General features: G+C 31.7%; 1 protein-coding gene across 2 annotated transcripts; it reads left to right on the top strand.

Moving 5' to 3' along the window:
- Positions 1-1,848: 1,848 nt before the first annotated feature.
- On the top strand, positions 1,849-9,027 carry LOC145602103 (uncharacterized). Of its 2 annotated transcripts, none has more exons than XM_081658265.1 (2): positions 1,849-2,696; positions 8,210-9,027. In XM_081658265.1, exons 1-2 carry the CDS (start codon positions 2,086-2,088, stop codon positions 8,646-8,648), a joined length of 1,050 nt encoding a protein of 349 aa, XP_081514391.1. In that variant the 5' UTR covers positions 1,849-2,085; the 3' UTR covers positions 8,649-9,027. The 2 variants fall into 2 exon arrangements, with proteins under 2 accessions (XP_081514391.1, XP_081514382.1); XM_081658256.1 differs by having other exon boundaries at positions 1,855-2,696; positions 8,207-9,027.
- Positions 9,028-22,523: the final 13,496 nt, after the last annotated feature.

The raw sequence follows: 22,523 nt of genomic DNA, 5'->3' as shown, positions 1-22,523 counted from the left end.
TATTCTCTCTAGATCTAGATTAATTTGCACTTTCAAGTTTTGATCTTTGTTCATCAACAATTGGTACTTTTCTTCATTCAAGCAATTGGTATTCATCTTTATTTCTTCTTTTACTTTTAATTGCTTATTAATCATGTTTTCTTCATTGAATATTGTTTTTGCTCTCGTTAATATGTGTGAGTAGTTTCTTTATTCCAAGATCTAGCGGATCCCGAATATGATTAATGCATGATTTAATTCTTTAAATTCTCTAATAATAATTGTAATTGATATGCTTAATTGATTATGCTTATGCCAATACTAGATTAGGGATAATTGATATTGTTATTAATCCTTTGTTTTAATCGCAACGGGAGTTGGGTTTTAACGGATTTGAATAAATCAATTAAGGGTTTGAAGTTCATCACGGGAGTAGTTGAATGGATGATTAGGAAGTTAGAGTAATGTGCTTAAGGTCTTTAATTTACATGAATCCACGGAAGTAGGCTTGATTGTGATTAGAGAAGCCATTGATAACTCGGGAGAGACCATTGGTATTATTCATGGATTACTTTTCCTCTTTAATCAATTAAATTATGTGTTAGGGGTAGAACGACTATTGCATTAATTGTATTCGTGGTGAAGCTTGATCTTGGATGTTTTTAGCATTGAATTGTCATTTTGTTTAGATTTAATCGTTTTAATTAGTTCTTTAGTTATTGATTCTCACTTATTTTATTTGATTACTTGCTTAGTAATTGCTTGAGTCTATTTAATTAGTTGAACCATAGTCTCTTGGGATCCGACCCTTGCTTGCCCGTCTACATAGTAGTGGTCTAGTTAGGTTTATTTTTGTTAGGTACGCGACACGCCTATCATCAGTTCAGTTCAGTTCAGCCCAGTTCAGTTCAGTTCAGCTCAGTTCAGTTCAGTTCAGCCCAGTTCAGTTCAGTTCAGTTCAGTTCAGTTCAGTTAAGCTCAGTTCAGTTCAGTTCAGTTCAGTTTAGTTCAGTTCAGTTCAGCTCAGCTGAGTTCAGTCAATGAGAACAGGCCCTAATTCTTGTTTGATTTTGTTATCTATTTCCTTTGTCGTTATAACTTGTCAATTGTAGATGTCGTATGTCTTTCATCAATAAAAATTAGTGTCTTTAATAACTTTTTTTTCAAAAAAAATAATAATGATTTTGCATAATTATTGGAATGTAATCTTTTTTTTTTTTTTATTTTAATAAATGATAATGATATGTAGTTTTAAACATTAAATAGACCTTTTAAAATAAAATCAAATTGAGAAAGGGGATTTTTCTTTGTGGCCAGGGTTACTCGAGTTACTCCTGATCGAGTAACTCCTAACTGAGTAACCACTGACCAAACCCCTCAAGTAACTCCTAATCGAGTAGCTCGAGTTACCCCTGACCAAATAACTCGAGTAACTCCTAATCGAGTAAACCCGCAAGTAACCTATCAAATAACTCGAGTAACCCCTGATCGAGTAAACTCTCAAGTAATTCTGACCGAGTAACAGCTGACCAAACCCTTCAAGTAACCTCTAATCGAGTTCCCCCCTGACCGAACCCCTCTAGTAACCCATGACCGGGAACATTAGAGTAACTCATGACCGGGAACATTAGAGTAACTCATGACCGAAGAATTCGAATTTTCCTTATTACACGGCGACCAACCACATATAAAAAATTTGCCAATCGAAAATTCACAACAAAATCAAAAGCAAATCAATGTAATTAATCGTCGAAAACTAAACACAGAGGAGGAGTATGGAAAACTGAAAATAATTCCACGAAAATTCCATTCCAACGACCGTATCTATAGTAGGCCCACCAACACACGTTGTGTCATCTTCATTCATATTTTCTTCCATTCCATATAATCCACCATTAACATACTCTTTTTTTCTCTCTCCTCTTCTTCTTCCTCCTCTTACACACCTCCACGTCTTCCCTTTCCCAACGGTAACACAACATTCAAAATCCCCCCAAAAATCAAAAATCCCTAATTTTTCTTCATGCATTTCCCACAAATTCAACCCTTATAATCATCAATCAATCAACCCCACAAAAAATTTCAAACAAAAATTGATTATCTAAAATGGGGGTTGATTACTACAATATTCTCAAAGTTAATCGAAATGCAAGCGAAGATGATCTCCGAAAATCGTATCGTCGATTAGCAATGACTTGGCACCCAGATAAGAACCCTAATAACAAGCGTGAAGCTGAAGCGAAATTCAAGCAGATTTCCGAAGCTTATGATGTTTTGAGTGATCCCCAGAAACGTCAGATCTACGATCTTTACGGTGAAGAAGTTCTCAAATCCGGTCAATTTCCGCCGCCTCCTTCCGCCTCTCACGGCGGCGCGTCAGCCTCACACCACCGGAATCGACACCACCATCATAATGGAAACCCTAACCCTAATTTCTCGTCTTTTAGGTTTAATCCGAGAGATGCTGATGATATTTATGCGGAATTGTTTGGGGATGGAGGGGGTTCGAACCCAAGTGGTAGAGCTCCTAGTAGAGGGAGAAGTTACAGAGATGGGTATTTTCGGACATCGAATGGTGTAGGTGGAGAAGGGGTGGCTCCGCAAGTACAGAAGAAAGGGCCTCCTGTTGAGAATAATTTGCCTTGTAGTTTGGAGGATTTGTATAAGGGTGCTAAGAAGAAGATGAAGATTTCTAGGACTGTTGCTGATGATTCTGGGTATGTAATGTTGTTTATTAAATTTTGAATTTTGTTTGGAATTTGTTTGATATTTTTGATCGTTTTTGTTGGTAATACTTGTTATTTTTTGTGGTTTTGTGAAATTGTGAGAGTATTATGTGGGGTATTGAGGTGTAATGAATTGATCAATTATGGGTTTTCTGGGGTTGTTATGGATTGAATTATGGGTCTTGTTAGCGGCTGGCATTTGCAATTTTTGTTATACATCCAGGTGGATCGTACAGCTGGGACTATCTGATTTTTGCGTATTTGGGGAGCTTTAATTGTACAAAAAATGAGTGTCGGTGTATTGTATGCTTCTTATACGGGTGTGTAAGGACATTTAGGCGCGTATTAGTGTTTGTGTGTTTGTGCATTTCTGTGCAACAGCAGAATAAGAAAATGAAAACTGATACCCGAGAAAGGGATAGTCTTTTGAGGGTAGGTACAGTGGTGGCTCATTGAAATTAGTGTAGCTAAATGTATTATTGTTTGTTTAGAAGGTTAGCTGTATCTTTGTTGAACCATGAGATAGGTTGGTGAGTTTTTGCTATGATTCAATGAGAATGAGATGTAAATGAAACAGCTATAGGCTAAAGCCAAATTATGACCTAAGAATCATGTTTGTTAGGAAGTTTGTAGCTTCTCAATGAGTGAAAGCGGTGCTTGGAAATCAATTTGGTTAATGATGATGTCTAAGTTTGTGTCTATGGTAGTTATTGATTAACAGTGCTTGTGGTTGATGAGTCTTTATTGTGGTTAAATTTGAAGTATGTGGATGGGGTTGGAATTATGATGGAGTGTTGACATTGTAAAGCTGATAGATTATTCAAATTAGGAATTTGGAGTTTGCACCTTCACTATCTGAGGTCTATTGTGGTTGATAGTATCTTATCATGGAATTTATAGGTCGGATATGGAACTTATTGTGTGAAGTAAACAATTGATGAATTTGGTGATTGTCTAGGAGGTTACTAATTATCAATATACTTTAGAAGGAGCATGAGCTGTATCATTACAACCTCAAGAGATATATTGTTGGATCCTTATGGGGTCATTTATTTAAGGTTTTGCACACTTGGAGAGTTTCTCAATGGACTTGCAGTTTTTGATGGTGGTTTGACATTAAATGATTCTTTTGGTCCTGGTTTTTGTGGTTGTTATCTCAAGCAGTTTCTTCAACGTCTTAGAGTTAAGAAGTACATGTTTGGACTTGGTAGCATGGGCAGCACAACATAAACAGTTTTGGAGAATATCAAAGGTTTTATGCCCCTAGGAGTAAATCTTTGATCCCTATCTATTATGGTAAGTTTGGAATTTGGAGTTTGCAGTTTCACTACCTGAGGCATAATGTGGCTGTATGATAGCTTATTAGGAGTTTCTAAGATGGATTTAGAATTTACCATGGGAAGTTTGAGCAATGGCTGGTATTAGTGATAGTTTGGTATGTTGTCAATCATCTACAGCCACAGGTATACACTAAGAAGAGTATGAACTGTGTCATTACAACCTCTAAGAGATTTAGAGTTGGTACTATACATGATTGTTATAGGTTAATGCATCTTTGATTATCTCTCAAAAATCTCAGCTGGACTTGTTTTCTATGGTGGAAGTGTGGTTAACTTTAGGTTGGTAATTAAATGTAGAATTTGTAGTTCTCTCTCTAGGAAAGATTAAGACAATCTTTTTTGAGTGTCAGATGTTAGCATGTTACAGTATGCGCTAGTAAAGGTATTGTTTCTCGTATGCCATGAAAAGTTATCATATGAGATCCACTTGGTTAGAATTGGCAGAAATATGTGATAGATCAAATTAGTAACTGATTCTTTCGATCCCGGTGTGTGGTAGTTTAGCCAAGAAGTTATTTCAAATTGCTTAGCATTTCGTGTTTTTGGAAAATATTGAAGTGTTGTTTTGTCCCTTAAATTAATTCTGCCAATCATGTTCTTAGGTGATGCTTTTTTCTCCTTAAAAAACTAAAGGTTTAGGTTTAAAAAAGTTTCAAGTTCATATTTGATCACTTTCAGAATAAGTCAGCACTTAGATTAGATCAAAGATACTAATATTTCAAATCCTAATAAGTTCAGATGGGGAACTAACTATCCAGTTCAATTCAGCCCAAATAAGTTGTGGTTCAGCTGCACTTTTTTAAAAATTGCACTTTTAAAAAAAAAAAATTGCAAAAGGGTGTCCAAACAGGGATTTATAAGTCTAGTAAGAAATGGAGGGATTGTAGATGATAGATACATAGCCTTAGTTATGAAGAGATAAATTTGTTAGTCAGACACCTTCAATGTTCAAATTCAAAACTTGAGATACCTAAACTGGCAGCATAAAATTAGAGGTGCCAAAATGAAGTGTTTTTAAACCTTTTACATCTATTATAGAAATTTTCTAATCGAGCTGTGAAAATGTAAGACATGGTAGAGTTTTGGTTGATTTGATCTGTTATTTTGACTGGTTTGTCGATCTTTGGGTGAGAAGTGGATGGAGAGAGTGGCTGTGCTCTATATCAGGTTAACTTGTTAAGATGATTCAAGAGTTTGATAAATGATAGTTTTCTTCTATCTCTGGGAGCTCACTTGAGTTTGATGCTTGAGGGCTTATGAGGATGGGGGAAAATGGGATTTTTTAGTATGGGGTATGATCTAGCTGGTGGTATGTGTGGATCTGTTTTAGGGTAATTTTTTGTTGCATCTTGACCTTTGGTTCTTTTGTTCCCCTTGTATATTGGTGCCCTAAGTGCCGCATTATGAGCTTTATTTCCCGTCTCGATTAATTGGACAAGATGATGCATGATTAATTCCTTCAGGGTATCAAGTCCATGAAATTATGGATAATTCTAGCAGTTTAAGGTGTGAGGGTTTTCTTTGGCTGCATTTGCTTTTCATCAAAGACATTATTGGTTATAAAGTAAAATGCTACAATATGAGTCTCTTGAGGTGATGAGGTTTTGTATATTGGTGCCACAAGTATTGCATTATGATTTATGAGCTATACTTTTCCTTTCTCGGTTAATTGCACAAGATGATTCATGATTCATTCTCTTGATGGGTTTAAGTCCATAAACTTGTGAATAATTCAGGCAGTTTGAGGTGTGATGGTTTCTTTGGCTGTATTCGCTTTTCATTAGAGACAATATTGGTTCATATACAAATTAAAATGCAACAATATGAGTCCCTTGAGGTGACGAGGTTTCATATGGTGTGTCTTTTAGTTGTGCTAGACTGTTAGTGTTAGAGAGAATCGACACATTCGAATCTTCTTAGGGTCCTTTTTTACTCTCTTTGACAATTATGTGTAAATCAACAGCTAGCTACCTATGATTGCATTCGTATGATTTTTTTGTGATAATTTTATTGAGGCAAACCCAATTGATATCCTATATTAACAAACTATGTTAATATCACCAATTTTTCCCCCAAAATACTAGTGTAGTATAGTCTTTTTCCTCCACCATCACCAATATTTCCTTCTCTCTCCTCCCCTCCCATGGCTATGCCGGCAATGGACCACCTTGGGGACTATAAATTGGCCGGCCAGACAAAAGACACCCTAGTTGCAAAGCAAGTAAAGTGGGCCCATATTAACCTCTTAGGGATTGGAATTTGCTTGTGAAATGGTGTTCATAGCTGTGCGGTGGTGCTAATTGTCGTGATGTGGTGCGATGGGGTGGCTCTAAAGGTCGTGTGGTGGTCGCACAATGGTGTTGATGGGCATGCGGTGGTCGGGTGGTTAGTGGTTGTACAGTGGTCGCTTAGGTGGTGGTTATGTGGTGACGATGATGGTCTCCGGTGGTCCGATAGTGTAGATGATGAGAGAGAAAGGGTGTAGGCGTGTAGCAGTGTACATAGAAGAGAGAGAAAGGGGGAATTGGCTGTGAATTTACAAAATTAACTCTGATAATATAGGATATCAACTTGTATTTTCTCAATTTTATTTGGCCATTGACTTATTGCAAAAGTAGATTGCCTATATAACATTTGGAAAAGATTGGTGCTATTTAATTACCTAATCAATAGATTGGTACTGGGTAATGCCCTAATAACAGTTGTATGACAGTTTTAAGCTTCTTAAAACCCTTTGATTGCTCTTTAACCCATACCATTGCATCATTCCCTTTACAACCTTCAATGCGTCGATTTTTTCTGTGAGCTCACTTAGCACTCTTGGCCCATTGTCTTCTGCCACTATTGTGCTGATTACCAGCCTCTTTCACAAGTTATAAGCATTTTTCCAGCTGTAAGGTTGCGCCCTCACGCACTGCATCAAATCTTGTACTTTTCAGTAAAGTCAACTAATATATCGCACTGGAGTTAATTCGAAGTATAACCATATTCATGTACTCACTTCTTGTCTCTGTCAGTAGGTTTATAACTTGTCGGTTCTGTGCAGACCTGCTCTTTTTTCTTTTTTCCATCGACCCCTTTCTGAATAAGATATTTGTTCCTTCTTTCTACTTGCCCTTATTTGTTACTAAACTATGCTGCTGTTCAACTTTTTGGTATCAGTGATGATGAACATTTTTTATTTTTTTGAAAGGTGATGATGAACATGAATTATGTGGTAGTGTAGATTGTTTTTCTGTTTAATTTGTTTTGATACAATCACTTTGTGACTTTTGATAGTTAATTTTCATTGGGCGACATTTGGAGTTAAATATGTGCTAATGTAGATGATTCTGGTTTGTGGACAATTTCTAATCTGTTGCAGCTTTTACATTCTAATGCTAGAGAGAGCCGTCTTGTCTCTGAGAACAGAGAGACAAGCCCTGCCTAACCTCTTTGTGTAGAGGTTTAAATAAGACTTTCAAATTTTTGTCTGCAATTCTTACTTAGCTGACAGTTTGTTTTAGATTGAGGGTCTTATAGAAATAGCTTCTTTGTTATTACAAAAGCAAGGCTCTTATTCATGACAGAGTCTTAGTGGTAAATGCACTTAGATTTTTTGTTTTACTGGGTGATTCTGGTTGACTTGGTGAGACCAATAGCAATTGTTGGAGCTGATGCTTTTTTAAGAGTTTGTTACCATCAATGCACATTCCTCTAAGAGACCTAGACTACCCCCAGAACGAGAGGGAAGATGTTGGCTGTATAAATCAGCATCCTCAATTTTGCTTGCTCAGTTGCATCTTGCAGTTAATCTGTTTACTGTGGACTTTGAGTTTTAATTATTTTTTAATTGCATCTTCACCTACTTCTGCTTGTTCACTTCACTTTCTCCATCGTACGTGTTTATTCTTTTGTGTTTGTGTGTGTGCATTCAAAGTATATTAGTTTATGTATAATGTATCGTTTGTTTGTCATGTAATTCTAGCGTATTAGGGAGAAGTATGTATATAAATGTATGTGATGTTTTTATTCACTGAATAGTTTCTTTTGTTACCTTATATTCCTCCAAAAAAGAGAAAAAGGCTATTCTCTTGCATTATCTTTGTCATGCACAATAATGTAATATGCCTTTTTCTTGAGATAATGTATGGTTCAAATTTGCTGGTTTTCTTGTTGCAGTAGGGTCCGTACTGTAGAGGAGATACTAACCATTGACATAAAGCCGGGTTGGAAGAAGGGCACTAAGATCACTTTCCCTGAGAAAGGCAACCAGGGGCCCGGTGTCATTCCATCAGACCTTATTTTTGTGGTAGATGAGAAACCTCATCCCCTCTATAAGAGAGATGGTAATGATTTGGTGGTTGACCAGGAGATAACCCTTCTGGAGGCCCTCACTGGAAAAAATATTGAACTGACATCCTTAGATGGAAGGAGTATCACTATCCCTCTAAACGATATCGTTAAACCTGGCGATGAGGTGATTGTACCTAATCAAGGGATGCCAATCTCAAAAGAACCTAATAAGAAAGGCAATTTGAGAGTTAAAATTAATGTGAAGTACCCACCAAGGCTGACCGAGGAACAGAAGGCTGATCTACGAAGAGTTTTGGGTGGAAGCTAGTGAGGATCCCTAAGGATTTCCATTGCTGTCGTGTAAATACAGAACTGATGCAAATTGTGAATACTAGCATGAAAGTAATTGAAGGTTCTGAATTCCACACCCAGGAGAATAGGATAGGTAGTAGTATTATTATCATCAGAAGCTCAGTATTATTTATGTTGATAGCGTTTCTCCTGGAAAATATGGGAAGAGATGATAGTCTGACTCGAACATTTAGATTTTTTTTACTGCAGATTTTGTGCGTTGCTGCTTGCAATATTGATTTCTTCTGTATTCTCTTCAAGCCCGAAAAGAAAACTCTATTCCCAGGTTTTTATTTTTGTACAAGGAAACTGGAAATTCAAGGGTGCTTGTGAGTTTAAATTTTCATTGGTTTTTTTAATATTTTGGACAGTTTTGTGCTTACTTTCAGAACTGATTTTCAATCTAGATGCTCAATTATGATTGCACTTTTGCAGTCATACAATAATGCACTTTTGAAACTCTAAATTATTTGCAGCTAAATTACTCATGCCCAGTTTTCTGCATATTTGTGTTGAACTTAATTTGTTTTCTGTTCTTGTTGTGCTAAATTCGTATTCGCTTAACTTCTATCTTTGTGAACATTGTTAATAAGTTGAGGAGAACAAAACCTAATTTACGAATGTTAATGATTAATAGGATGTTTTTGTTGGGTGTCAGTCTATATCCTGCAGGGATTATCTTGGCTTTAGAATAAAATGGCATTAATGGGCCTAATTACAATTAGGCAATTTGGTAACAGGGTTTATGACCAGTGTAGTATATAAATGATTAGTCGTCCCCCCCTTTTTTTTTTTTTTTGGGTGAGAGCGACGCCCAGATGTCATCTTGCATGCTTTGTTTGGACTTTGGAGGGTGTAAATGTGTAATACAGTAGATATTAGGTGAAACCGTGAAAATATACTCTTTGGTTAACGGGATGTTGGGATATGAGGTGGGAGCGATGTCAGTAATACCAGTCCTCCACCATCTCAAACCTCATTTTTTTTTTAACTCCCATTTACTTTTAATATTCTTTTGGGTACCAATTTCGTTTATTTTTCATATTATGGAGTATGTAAAACTCAGTATTAGGGTTTGTTCTCTTTTTAGCTTAATTTCAGTTCAGTGTAGCTCCAATCAATTCACTTCTTAATTTCCTTCTCTTATAAACAGTTCAGATTTTAATTTCCTTTTCTCATAAACAGTTCATTTCAGCTCATTTCAATAAATCTGAACAAGCCCTTAAATAGCGAGCTTTTTCCATATGCAATTTCTAGTGGGATCTACTTATATTTTATACCAAATTTCTCAGAGTCATGACCTCTGTCATTCGTACGCAATGGGTTATCTGTCCAAAGAATTTAGGTAGAAAATAATGGCATTTTTTTTGGTAAAATTATAAGAACAATTATGTACAAGTGCTACTTTGTATTCTATATTACTTGCAAGTGATTTGGTGTAAAGCAAGACACTTGCATACCACAATGTGACTTTTTACAAGATATATGAAAAAACTTTATTAAGTGATCTTTATGTGTAAAAGTAAAGATTTAACTTTTAAGTAGACATCAGATAACTTTTTATGGAGAAATGGGATGAGTTTATATTTACTACGGAGTATTGAGTATGTGATAACTTTACCACTGTGTCTGTAAGCGATCTTTACGTGTAAAGGTAATGTTTAAGTGGACATGCACGGGGTAAATTTTTATAGACAAATGGGTAAGACTCTTTGTTCTTTGATAGCTCAATCTAAATTCTGATAATCTTTGGATAAAATTTTAAGATTGAAAAAAAATAAAAAATAAAATAAAATAAATAATAATAATAATAATAATAATAATATATTATTATTATTATTATTATTATTACATCTGTTACAGGTTATGTGCAACGATTTAACATAAAGTAGAGAGGGAAAATGTCTAGTCGTTGCACATAACCTGTAACGGAGGTAGTATTATTATTTTAATAAAAAAAAAAAATAAACCCACCTACTATATGTAATGCTTAGAAAAGGATGAATTACTTTTAAAACCCAATTTTTGAATTTGATTCCAACACAAACTCCGTTTTCCAACCAAATTCTTTGTGGTAACGTAAAATTGTAACAACACCACGAGTCTTGTACTCTTGTACATATATGCCTAGAATTTAATTCTAAAGTATGTGAATGTCCACTTCATTGATCTACTTTTTGCTTGATTTATATTATTCATAATTGCTAGTATCACCTTAATTTTCTAGCCTAACGTCATTATCTTGTACACTTCTATTTTTCTAAATCCTAATATAAACATCTAATTTATCTTTACCAACCACAAATTAGCGTTACTTACCGAGAACATACGTTACTTTCTTATGAATAGTAAACTAAAGTGATGTGAGAGAAGCGTGCAACATTCAATTTGGTTTACAACATTTCTAAAGTATTTGAGTGATTGGGTTTCAAATTTTCTTTTGACCAAATCCAAATCACATGGTTTTGGTGGGTAGAATTGTTGAGAAATTTTGGAATTTTTATAGAAATTGTTGAGCTAAACAACTTGTTTTGTTTTTCTCCACCTTATTAATCAGCACATCATTAATTTATTGAACTTTCTATCTCTTCAAGTTTAATCTTCGTTTTGAATTGAAGTGTTAATTGGGAGTTTCAATTGGTGAGGTTGGGATGATGTAATGTTTTAAGGCAAATTGTCGAAATATGATGATATGATTGGTTTGTATGTTTTGAATAAATGTATGTCTAAGTTACGTTGTGCAAATGACAACTAGATTTTTTGGTATAATCTTGTAGTATTAAGACCTTGTCTATACCACTAGTCCTTTATTTTATTTTTATTTTTAATTTGTTTGTATTTAGACCAATCGAGGTAATTACTAGTCAAGGTTAGTATATAAATAAATGATCAAGTTGTTTGATTTTGGTAGAAGATATATAGACTACAAATTATATACTGAGTAGAATTTATTATGTTTGAGTACTTGTTAATTTAGTTGAATAAACTCCTAGTCAATTATTTGGTGTTACATACTTTAAGCTATCTATAATTAAATTGTGTAAGACCAAGAATATTTTAATAAAATAGAAATAGGAATGAGAAATTGAATGTAATGTGTATCATTAACCTTAACCTAAATATGATATTTGATATATCCTTTTCAAATTTTAGAAACCTCTCTCAAAATATAGGTGAGTTACCGTAGATTACTTTAGGTATTGAGCAAATCACAAATCATATAATGTTAAAGAAATTTGATGTCAAATTATAATTATCACCCTTAAATTAACCAATTAATTAGTATTTATCGAAACTATTTATTAAACATGTCGTTACTACCTTCAACAGACGGATTTTGATTCTCAAGCTAACAACCTTATTATTGTTGTGTAAAATATTTAAAGTAAAAAAATTTGTGCTAATTTGAATTGAATCTAAATCTGAGCTAATTTATTTGTGTTATATTTTGGATTAAGAAAATAAAATATTAGGAGTATATAGACATCTAACTATCTTCTTTCAAAAAAAAAAAAAAAAAAAAAAAAAAAAAAAAAAAAAAAAAAAAAAAAAAAAAAGACATCTAACTATCTTATTAAGGTCCACCTATCCATTTTGTATGATGATGGTTATCAGTCTACGTACAAGGCCCTAGGGTTCACTTTGTGAGTTTGTGGCTTTAAGAATCTTCAGATTGAAAGGAACATGCATGACTTTTTTTTATTTGGAATTTAGATACCTTAAAAGCTTTTTCTTTACCTTTTTTTTTTTTTTTTTTTTTTTTTTGAGGGGAACCTTTTTCTTTTACTTTTTAATAATTTGATTTGATTCTACAGTATAATTTATTTTCTTTTAATTATTTAGGTTGATGGTTGCGTGTATTTAAAGAGGTTTTTATAATTTATACAACTGCATCAACTAGTCTTTTTATAGGGTATTCTTTTTTTCATTGAGGTGTGTTGTTAGTTTTATGCATGATTGCATGGTTATTCACGTGATAATAAAATGTAACTGTTAAAGATGATAATAATACCTTAGATGTAAAATGTTTATATAATGTGCACTAATGTTAACTCGTTTTTTTCTAATGAAGAAAATGAAACAATTCATTTGTTTTGTTACTAAAATTATGCAGGTTACGGAATGTTCATATTCTTTAACATTACATAATAATAATAATAATAATCTAAATAAGTTAATGAGAATGTAAAAGAAATAACCTTAATTACACGTAATAAATTAACTTTAAAATTAATGATTTTAATATCAATATAAATTATTTATATGAAAAAAGAATGAGAAAAATTAAATGAAGAGTGTGACATGTGGCGCTATTGGTTTGTTATGCATTCTTAGAAGATGTATGTTCTATCATGGTGTTCCAAATTTGATTTTGTTAATTGGTCGCATGTTAAAAGAAGTGGGAATTATGTAGCTCACCATTTAGCTAGAGTTGTGCCGTTTAGTGTTAAGCAAATTTGGGAGAACCACTATCCAAAGTCTTCCCATATGTATTAATGAACAATTTAGTGTGTACAACGGTCGTTTGAAATATGACTACCTTATTATCTTAATGATAAATAATACGAGCGGTCTATTTTTTCACACTATAAATTGGACACAATTAGTATTCTAATTTCTACAATGCAAATATAATTTTTGAAAATTTTAATCCAACATAAAATAAATATTTTTCGAGAAACTATAAAATAAGAGTAAAAATTACATAAATAAAACTAAAAATTTGATGAATTAAAAAAATGTTGATAATAATATTTTATAGCAAAAATAGAGTAATATAATTATTTACTTTGATAAAAATATGTTAATTATGAACTATATATTCATTAAAATATTATGATAGTCATATTTTAAACAACCACTGTAGAATTTTCACAATTTGTCCCCTAATCAATGGCGGATCTAAGAAGGCACAAGGGGTAGCACATGCTACCCCTAAAAAAAAAAAAAAAAAAAAAAAAAAAAAAAAAAAAAAAACACTGCTGATCAAAGAGACCTGTTATTTGGAAAGCTGGTCTCTTTGATTCAGCCATAACTTCCGTGTCTCCGTACCAATCCTTGTTGTTTTTAGCTTTAAACTAAAGAAACCTGTTTTGTATAACAACAGGTCTCTTAGGTTATTTTTGTTTCTTTTACATATTTTTTTAACCTGTTGTGGCTTTTTTTTTTTTTTTTTTTTTTTTTTTTTTTTTTTGCTTTTGCTTCTACTTTATATGTTTGCATAGCTAATTATGTGTTCAACTATTTTTATTTTGATGTCTTTCTTTTAAGTTATGAAAAATCAAGTACTAGAATTTATCATTTTTAAATTATAAATTTTTTTTTTTTTGAAACCTATAAAATAAATATGTACTCATAATTTAATTATTTTTTATTCATCGGATATTCGTATATGATACCAATCATAATTTTTTTTAAAAATGAGTAGCTTATAATTCTTCGAAACTCCTTCATTTGACGAAGTTCTTCCCAATTTATTGCACTTTTATTTCAATACACATATTTAGTAACGAATAGAATTTTATATGAGTAAAGCAATTAAGAAAATTTATAGTACATAGTAGTATAATTTACCATACATATACTGATATACATAGTTCCATATTTGTAAAATGAAAATTGATCAAACAAAACAAATCTTAAAAATTTAAAGGCTAATTAACGCTAATATATATGTAATAACTCGTTTTTACATACCCTTTTTTCTCTTATTGCTTAATGGCTAAATGTTACCCCTACTTAAAATTTCTGGATCCGCCACTGCCCCTAATTAATAAAATTGCACATCTTTTAAAAAAAGTATTATATAGATGTTATTGTCTCGAATGAGAAGTAACATGTACTAGACTACTAGTAGTACAAGTACATTTTTAGGAATTATAATATATATAGATCGATTATTCTTCTATAATGGTTGTGTCTTTGACCCCAATTTATGAACATGCCAAATTTTGATTAGTTTGGCTAGTTTGAGGAATTTTCTATAAAATCTTTTTGAATAATTGCATCTTTATGAAACAGATTTAATATTATTTAATATATATTTACATTAGTAGTTTTATTGTAAGATGGTAAATATGAGTGTAATATTAACAAATATTATGCTAACTTTAATCCCTTTAAGTAATACTTTTAATTTGTAATGAGTTTGATTGTATTTATAATGTGTAATTTCTATAAAGGCTAATGAGTTTGATTGTATTTATAATGGATACTTGCTATATAAAGGCTAATATGATTAAACAATAATTTATGAATGTTTTTTGTGGGTAAAATTTATATTATGAACATGATAAGTAGCTTTGTAGTATATGAGGGTAACTTCAAATAATTTTATAATAACTTTTACTAATCTTATAATAACTTAATGAAAGTTTGCTTTAATCAAGAACTAGGTTAAAACTCATGCGATGCACGTCTTATATAAAACCTAGATCAGAATTATGCACTTTGTATTTTTAAATAACTTAAATTTTTTTTTTAATTTTCATCAAAATTATGGTATAGTATCGGGTCAACGTCACCTAATACATATTTTCAATGTATGAGATCATTTATTAATATGCTATTTAAAATTATTTCAATTTCCTAAGATAAATTAACATGTAGTTTTAATTATAATGTACTCTGTAAAAGCTTCCAATATTTAAATTTTAAAAATTTTAAATATGATAGCTCCACAAAAAAAAAAAAAAAAAAAAAAAAAAAAAAAAAAAAAAATGACATCATCCTTGGATTTAGGCGAGAATTTTTTTTATTGAGAGAGCGACATGTAAGGGCCTGTTCTCTTACGTTGAAATTCAGTTCAATTCAGTTCAGTTCAATTTAGTTCAGTTCAGCTCCTAATTTCCTTCTCTTATAAAATATTCAGTTCAGTTCAGTTCAGTTCAGCTCAGTTCAGTCCAGTCAATGAGAACAGACCCTAAGTAGTTGTGACGTCAGCATACTCTATTTTAGTAATAGTTAATAGATTTGTGATTCAATAATCTTCACGGAGCATGAACAATAATATTTCTATATAGCGTACTGACAAATTAGGGAGAAGAGAATAGAATGGCTTTTTTATTATTATTATCAATGGGTAGAGTATTTATACAAAACCTAAGAACATAAGATAGGAAACAATCTCCTAATAAGATCAATACAGAAAATATATCACACATATATTTTCCGATATTATCTCTAACACCCTCCCGCAATCGTAACGGCAATAACACGAATGTTACGATTGGAAATACTTCAAATTGTTGAAGCCGAGATGCACACTGTTGTGATGTCGCCTTCAAAAAAAAATTTTCTTCTTTTTCAACGATGAGAACGTTCATCTTTTCGAACTCATCAGTCATCAATCAATCAAACAGGAACGTCATTCTTTTCGAACCTGCAAATATAATAATTTTGGTTTTTCCAGAGCAAAACCGAGCTCCAATCAAATATTGGTTTGTCAGAGTAAACCACACTCAAATTTCTTATTGGTTTATCAGAGTAAACCACGCTCATATCCAAAGGAGCAAAATCATGCTCGAATCAAGTCACAAACCTTGTCTCACGGCACAAGGAGAACCAAATATATCTTGTCTCACGACACAAGAAGCATAACGCTATTTAATGTCTTCATCTCCAAAGATGTGTTATAGTGGAGGAAGTCCACTCACATACTCCCACACAAAAAAAAATTCTCCCAAAAAAAAAAATTCACATACACATATGATTAACGTGTACCAACCCAAAAAAAAAAAAATTTAAAGAGTATTAATATTGCATAGCGGAAGCAAAATTTTGATTTCCACCGGTGGGTTTAACTTTCTAACCCACCGGCAGAATTTTTGTGAGCGGTCCCAAAATTTAACCTGCTCTTGATACCATGACAAATTAGGGAGAAGAGAATAGAATGGTTTTTTTATTATTATTATCAATGGGTAGAGTATTTATACAAAACCTAAGAACATAAGATAGGAAACAATCTTCTAATAAGATCAATACAGAAAATATATCACACATATATTTTCCGATATTATCTCTAACACGTACATTGTTATACTAATCAAATTAGATTATTAAAACCTTTGTACATATATGTTAGAAAATTAAAAACACGTTGGATACAACATCAAGAACTTTATGCGGTAGGTGTTTAGCTATTGCCTAAGGATAACACTTTCACTACCTTGGTTATGACACTCCAATAAGTGTGACCGTCTTTGTAATAGCTTTAAAGATGAGGTATCAAAGATCAATGTCTCAATGACACTGTGATTGACTTTTATCAACCTTATATATTTAGTTATCCTTTGTGACTCTTTCTGCCTACACACTTCTATAAGTTCATTTTTTCTCCATTAGCGAGGATCGGTAATATTTAATTATTTAATGTTAGGTAAATGCTAACGAACGTCCAGGGGCGTTGGATAAGCTAGTTAAAAGTAGAAAATTTAATTAAAATTAACATTAATTATTACACCGATCGACGCGTGATTTTGTCATGCTTTCCCAGATTAATACCACTTTAGGTAAGATTTTAAATGTTTACCCAACGCCCCGGGCGTTCGTTAGCAAGATCCTCAATGTTAAACTATTAATAATTTTAATGCCTTAGTTATAGATCCTCAAGTAAGTGGATGGTTATGAGAGCATTATTTTCTAAGAGTGAGGGATAGATCAAGTGGTTAAAATTTCCGTCCCAATTTTAAGAGATCCTGATAGGGATTGATTTTTCTCATCGCCCGCCTTTGTGGCTCTCAATCTAAACATCAAAAATATTAGAGAATATTCAAACAAACATCTCAAAATGGTATACATGACTATTACAGACAATTGGACGGTGAATTGGTACAAAACCGGCCGGCCAATCAATTGATGGCTTCACTATCAACATGACAAACAATAACTTCACTAAAGAAGAAGAGATAGGAGGTTACGGCAATACCATCCAATAAAGCCAAAGACAATCCGATCCGAGTACGACGTGATAAACACATTTATATCTTTTTACGTACAAACAATCAATCTTAAGCTAATATCTTCACAATCCATCTTACGGTCTTACCATAGTATTATAATTGAGTAATAAACATAACATGCATAAAATAAATATAGATGAAAAGGATAAAAGCCTTACTTTTTTGTGATTTACGTACGCTTTACAATAATACAACCTTATATTAGTGGACCCATTATGTACTACTTGTGTCCTATTCAAAAATGTGGACCTCATAATTTAGATATGAAATGCAAATGTTAAATTCTAACCCCTTTTATCATTTTTATTTCTTGTAGTGAAGTTACTATATGTAGAAATAATAAGAATGCATGTAGACAATTCTTTTTATTTGTCAACTCTAATTATGATGAAAATTTTACTGATTGACAATATCATCCTCATCATATATATAGATGCAAAAAAGAGAGGGAGTCTATATAGAGATGATCACAAAGTACATTACATCAAATTATATAACAATAATAGTACCAAGTTCAAAGTATACATTGATTTGAATTAATTAATGTAATTTCTAGTCCGATCCCTCTCTAGCCAGGATTGTTAGTAAAAATTGTTGAACAAGACTAGGTCGATTTTGTTCCACATTCAATTAAAACCCACCTTAATTATTTTCTTACAATTCAAATAAAAAACAATAATTTAATTTGATAATTGAATACGAGTTTGTCTTTCCTTTTAATTATTAATTTATTTTATAAACGGACATGGGTATTTGAGTATTTGGCTCAGTTGAGCTTGTTAAACACAACCCTAAAAAGGAGATTATATTTGATATGTTGATTGATTAAATGTTGGGAGGCAATCAGGCAATGAAGACAAAGCAAGCACTATCGCACATTTTAGTGCTTCTTCTTGTTATAGCGCCTAGAAGGCTAGAACTAGGGTTTTTGGTAATTACAACTTTCTAAAAGCCCAAAATCCACGTGGCATGTCAAGTCTTATAATCCCTTTTAACTTGAAATTGCATGTGATGTATTTGGCTCTCATTGGAGAAACACTTAATTATGTGGCAAATTGACAACATTATTAAACAATTATTGCATAATGTGACCCTCGCTCGTAGTAGATGTTGAGGAGCTAAGTATCTAACCAATGAGAAAATGTAATACATGCACTATTAAAGAATGATTTAGGGCTTGTTCTCATTGACTGAACTTAGCTGAACTGAATTGAACTGAACTGAACTGTATTGAGCTGAATTGAACTGAACTGAACTGAACTGAACTGAGCTGAGCTGAATTAAACTGAACTGAAATGAACATTTTATAAGAAGGAAATTAGGAGCTGAACTGAACTGATCAACGTAAGAAAACAAGCCCTTATTTAATCGTCTTTTTTTTTTCTCCTACTAACACCACTTGAAATTAAATCTACTACATCCGTTTCATATTAGTTACAATTTTGGAATATTTTATATCTTACAAATAATATCCCAAAGTTGTAACTAATATAAAACAGAGGTAGTAGTAAAAGAATAATATACACCATAATGTCTAGCACAACACAAGAAGATATTCCTTTGTATTTTATTAATAAAATTTAGTTATCAAGTGTCAAAATCATAAATAAAAATGTTCAATCATAATGATATTTTTGTAATTTTCCTTCAAAAAATAAAATGATGTTTTCGTAATTAAATGAACAATTATGAGTCCATCTTTAATAAAAAGTTGTTGATTTATTTACAGTTTTGTCATTTGATAAAACAATTAACCGAATAATTATGGGTATATCTTTAATGACAATTGTGGGTCCATCTTTAATAAAAATTTGTTTATCATGGCAATTAGCTAGTATTTCTCTTAGATATAATGTTCTCATCTAACTTTCATATGTAGAGCTAGTTTTTTATTTTCTAAATTTTTCAACAAGGTTAATCATTGTCATTTTTTTTTATTTTTTTTTAAGAATCTTCTTACTAATTTGTTTTAATTTTCTTTCCTCTCTATGCTTCTACTTTATTTATATAGCTAAAAGATTGGATGAATATAATATAATTTGGATAAACTATCCCTTACAATAAATAGTATACCCACTCAACAAACACTATACTTTAAATGGATCAACCCACCTTACAACTAGGCATGTTGTCTCTCTATTTGTTTTGAAAATTGATATTGATTTATAGGATTATGCGAAGTATCCAATTATGCTGCCTGTGACTTTAGAGTTTGCTACTATTATTGATACCAATTGTCACTTTATGTGATTAACTTTTCAATTACACATTGGTGTTAAGTAACATATGAGTATGTGTTACAAGTATGTTGCTCCACTTCATATTTTATGCTTTTATCCAATTAAATTGAATTGTGAGAGAATATGATCCAATTCTCAGATATGACCTTCACTTTAACTACAAAAAATAAATAACATTTTATCACATATGATACAGATAGAACATTAACATAAGTGTTTTATCAACTTAATTGACTTTATTTTAATTGCAAATTGAACTTAAAGTAATTCTTAAGTTTCTAACTAAAATACTACAGTATTATAGTAGCATATATGGACGTATGGAAGCAAATTAAAGCAATCACTATATGTGAGTTTCAACACAGCACATGCAAAACTTGTACAAATTTTCTCAATCTAACTTCAATATAGCTGGTGGGTTCTAAGCGTAGTTGAGAGCTTAGTGTCGACTTCAAGTATTTCAACTTGGCTCGAACGTTAATGATATTTCTTGTGTTTGGCTTTTGGATGCCATCAGGGATGCCATCACGAACTTCTCTGCCTGCAGGATTCAGAAGGTTCCTAGGTCTTGGGTTCTACTGGCACACTGGCTTGCGGGTCAAGCTCGTCGTCGTCTTTCAATTTCGTGGTCTTTTTAGTGTTTGTTTGTTCCCTTTGTCAAAAAAAAAAAAAAAAAAAAAAAAAAAAAAAATAAACTTGGCTCGAACGAAAGGGATTTTTTCGTAGTGTAACTTGTTAGCACTCTTTGTTGTTTTCTTTAAATGTGTACTTTTTGTCTAAAGAAAAAATTAAACTTCAATATATAGCTGCTTATTAAGAGACACCACCTTATCTACAAAGTTGCAATTGGATGAGACATCAAAAGTTTAATTACAAAATTACAATTGGATGAGATATCAAAAATTAAATCAATTGAATGCGACAACCTATGTGTTATCAAATCGTTTGATATTTGGCACATTCCATATAAAATTGACCAAATTATTGAAAATTACACGGTAAAAATTCTCAATTATTTTCCTTTCTTTGTCTCTTATCACGTATTAGAAATTTCTCTTACCTTGTAATCACCAGAAAATTTACCAAATGTTTTTTACCCTGCTTGTTAAAAATATAATTAATTAATTTTGATTTCGCCAATCAAAACTAGTGGCACTATACTCCAAAAAAACAAAAAAGTAAATAAGTTGCCGTAGATGAAGGACTAATAGTACGGATTGGTACGTTTAAGTGTTGTTTGGACAAGACAAAGTTCATGTGGGTGTAGATAAATGTGATAGCCTGGCATTTGCATACATAATTTGGATGGGTTTATGAGTGAGTGGAGGCAAATCTTTCCCTCTTTCTGTTTATATGCAACCAAACAGATATTATGTCTAACTAAAGACGACACAAGCCACATGACCATCAATGTTTCCCTTCAATTATTGGATCTTTTGGTATTTCATTTTTGTGTAGTTGGAATGATGTTTTTTTTTTTAGATTCTATTCTCTATATAATCGTGTTGTCTAGGTAATTCCTTGTGAGTTTTATGTTCTAAAGTTATATTATAAATTTATAATTACAAATTGGAAGACTTTTATGTCACATATAGAGTTGTTTAATACGATAAAGAATAATTTAGTAAAATATACGAATTTACTATTTATCAATAGTAAATAGTATCAAGCGTTTCAAACAACCCGAATTATATTATCAACCTTGAACTAAAATAGGAGACTTTTGTTTTTTTAAAAAATAAAAATAAATAAAAATCCATTTTTTTTTTAATTTCACTTAAAATGATAATTAATCTCCTTTTCATTTATATTGTAAACATAAATTATTCAACCATTCATCTTCATACAAGTTTTTTTTTATTTTATTTTAGATAATACAACGTTATAATAAATTGTATTACAACTATAATGATAATAATTTCATTATCAACATTATCAAGAAATAAATCACTTAAATGATATCAAGTTAAAACTAAAAACATTCTAATAGATCGATTTAAGATAGTATATTTCATGCATTGATCTATGTTAGGTAATTCATGCTCTCCATTTTAATGATTTTTACAGTTAATTTTGCTTTCACAAAATGCTAATTTCCTATTTCCCCATCCACCACCATTTTGCAATTAGTTACTTTATCATTCAAGTTTAATTAATTCATTCGAGCATACTCGAGATGTGTATCCAAGTAAAACTATCGAATAAAGAGGCTGATAATATGCTAAAATTATTTGTTATATAAATTTTTAAAAATCTAATAACAACTTCTGCATAATTCAAATGAAACAAAATAATGCGATATATTGAAAGTCAATTGACTATAAAATTATAGTCAGAATTTTAAAAGAAAATAAATAACCTAAATTAATTGCGTATAATCAAAAGAAGAGTATAGTCTTTGGCATTTTAAGTGTTATATTACAAATCCTACTGCATTAAAAAAAATTAGTTATTGATACACACCAATGTACGTAATGCATAGTATGGTGTATTTAGATAGGCACAAAGACGGCTGATGAAAATCGATCCCAAAATCATCTAGAACTGGAAAGAGAGCTCTTTTTCATATGGTAACAAGTGTGTGACCTGGGTTTCGCCCTTTACTTATAGTATTTTTTTTTTTTTTTACAAGACTTTACTTATAGTATTTCA

The sequence above is a fragment of the Chenopodium album genome, chromosome 2 (assembly GCF_948465745.1).
Source record: "Chenopodium album chromosome 2, dcCheAlbu1.1, whole genome shotgun sequence".
In the NCBI taxonomy this organism is placed as follows: domain Eukaryota; kingdom Viridiplantae; phylum Streptophyta; class Magnoliopsida; order Caryophyllales; family Amaranthaceae; genus Chenopodium; species Chenopodium album.
The sequence above is the reverse complement of the archived record's forward strand: the minus strand, read 5'-3'. Positions and strand labels throughout refer to the sequence as shown.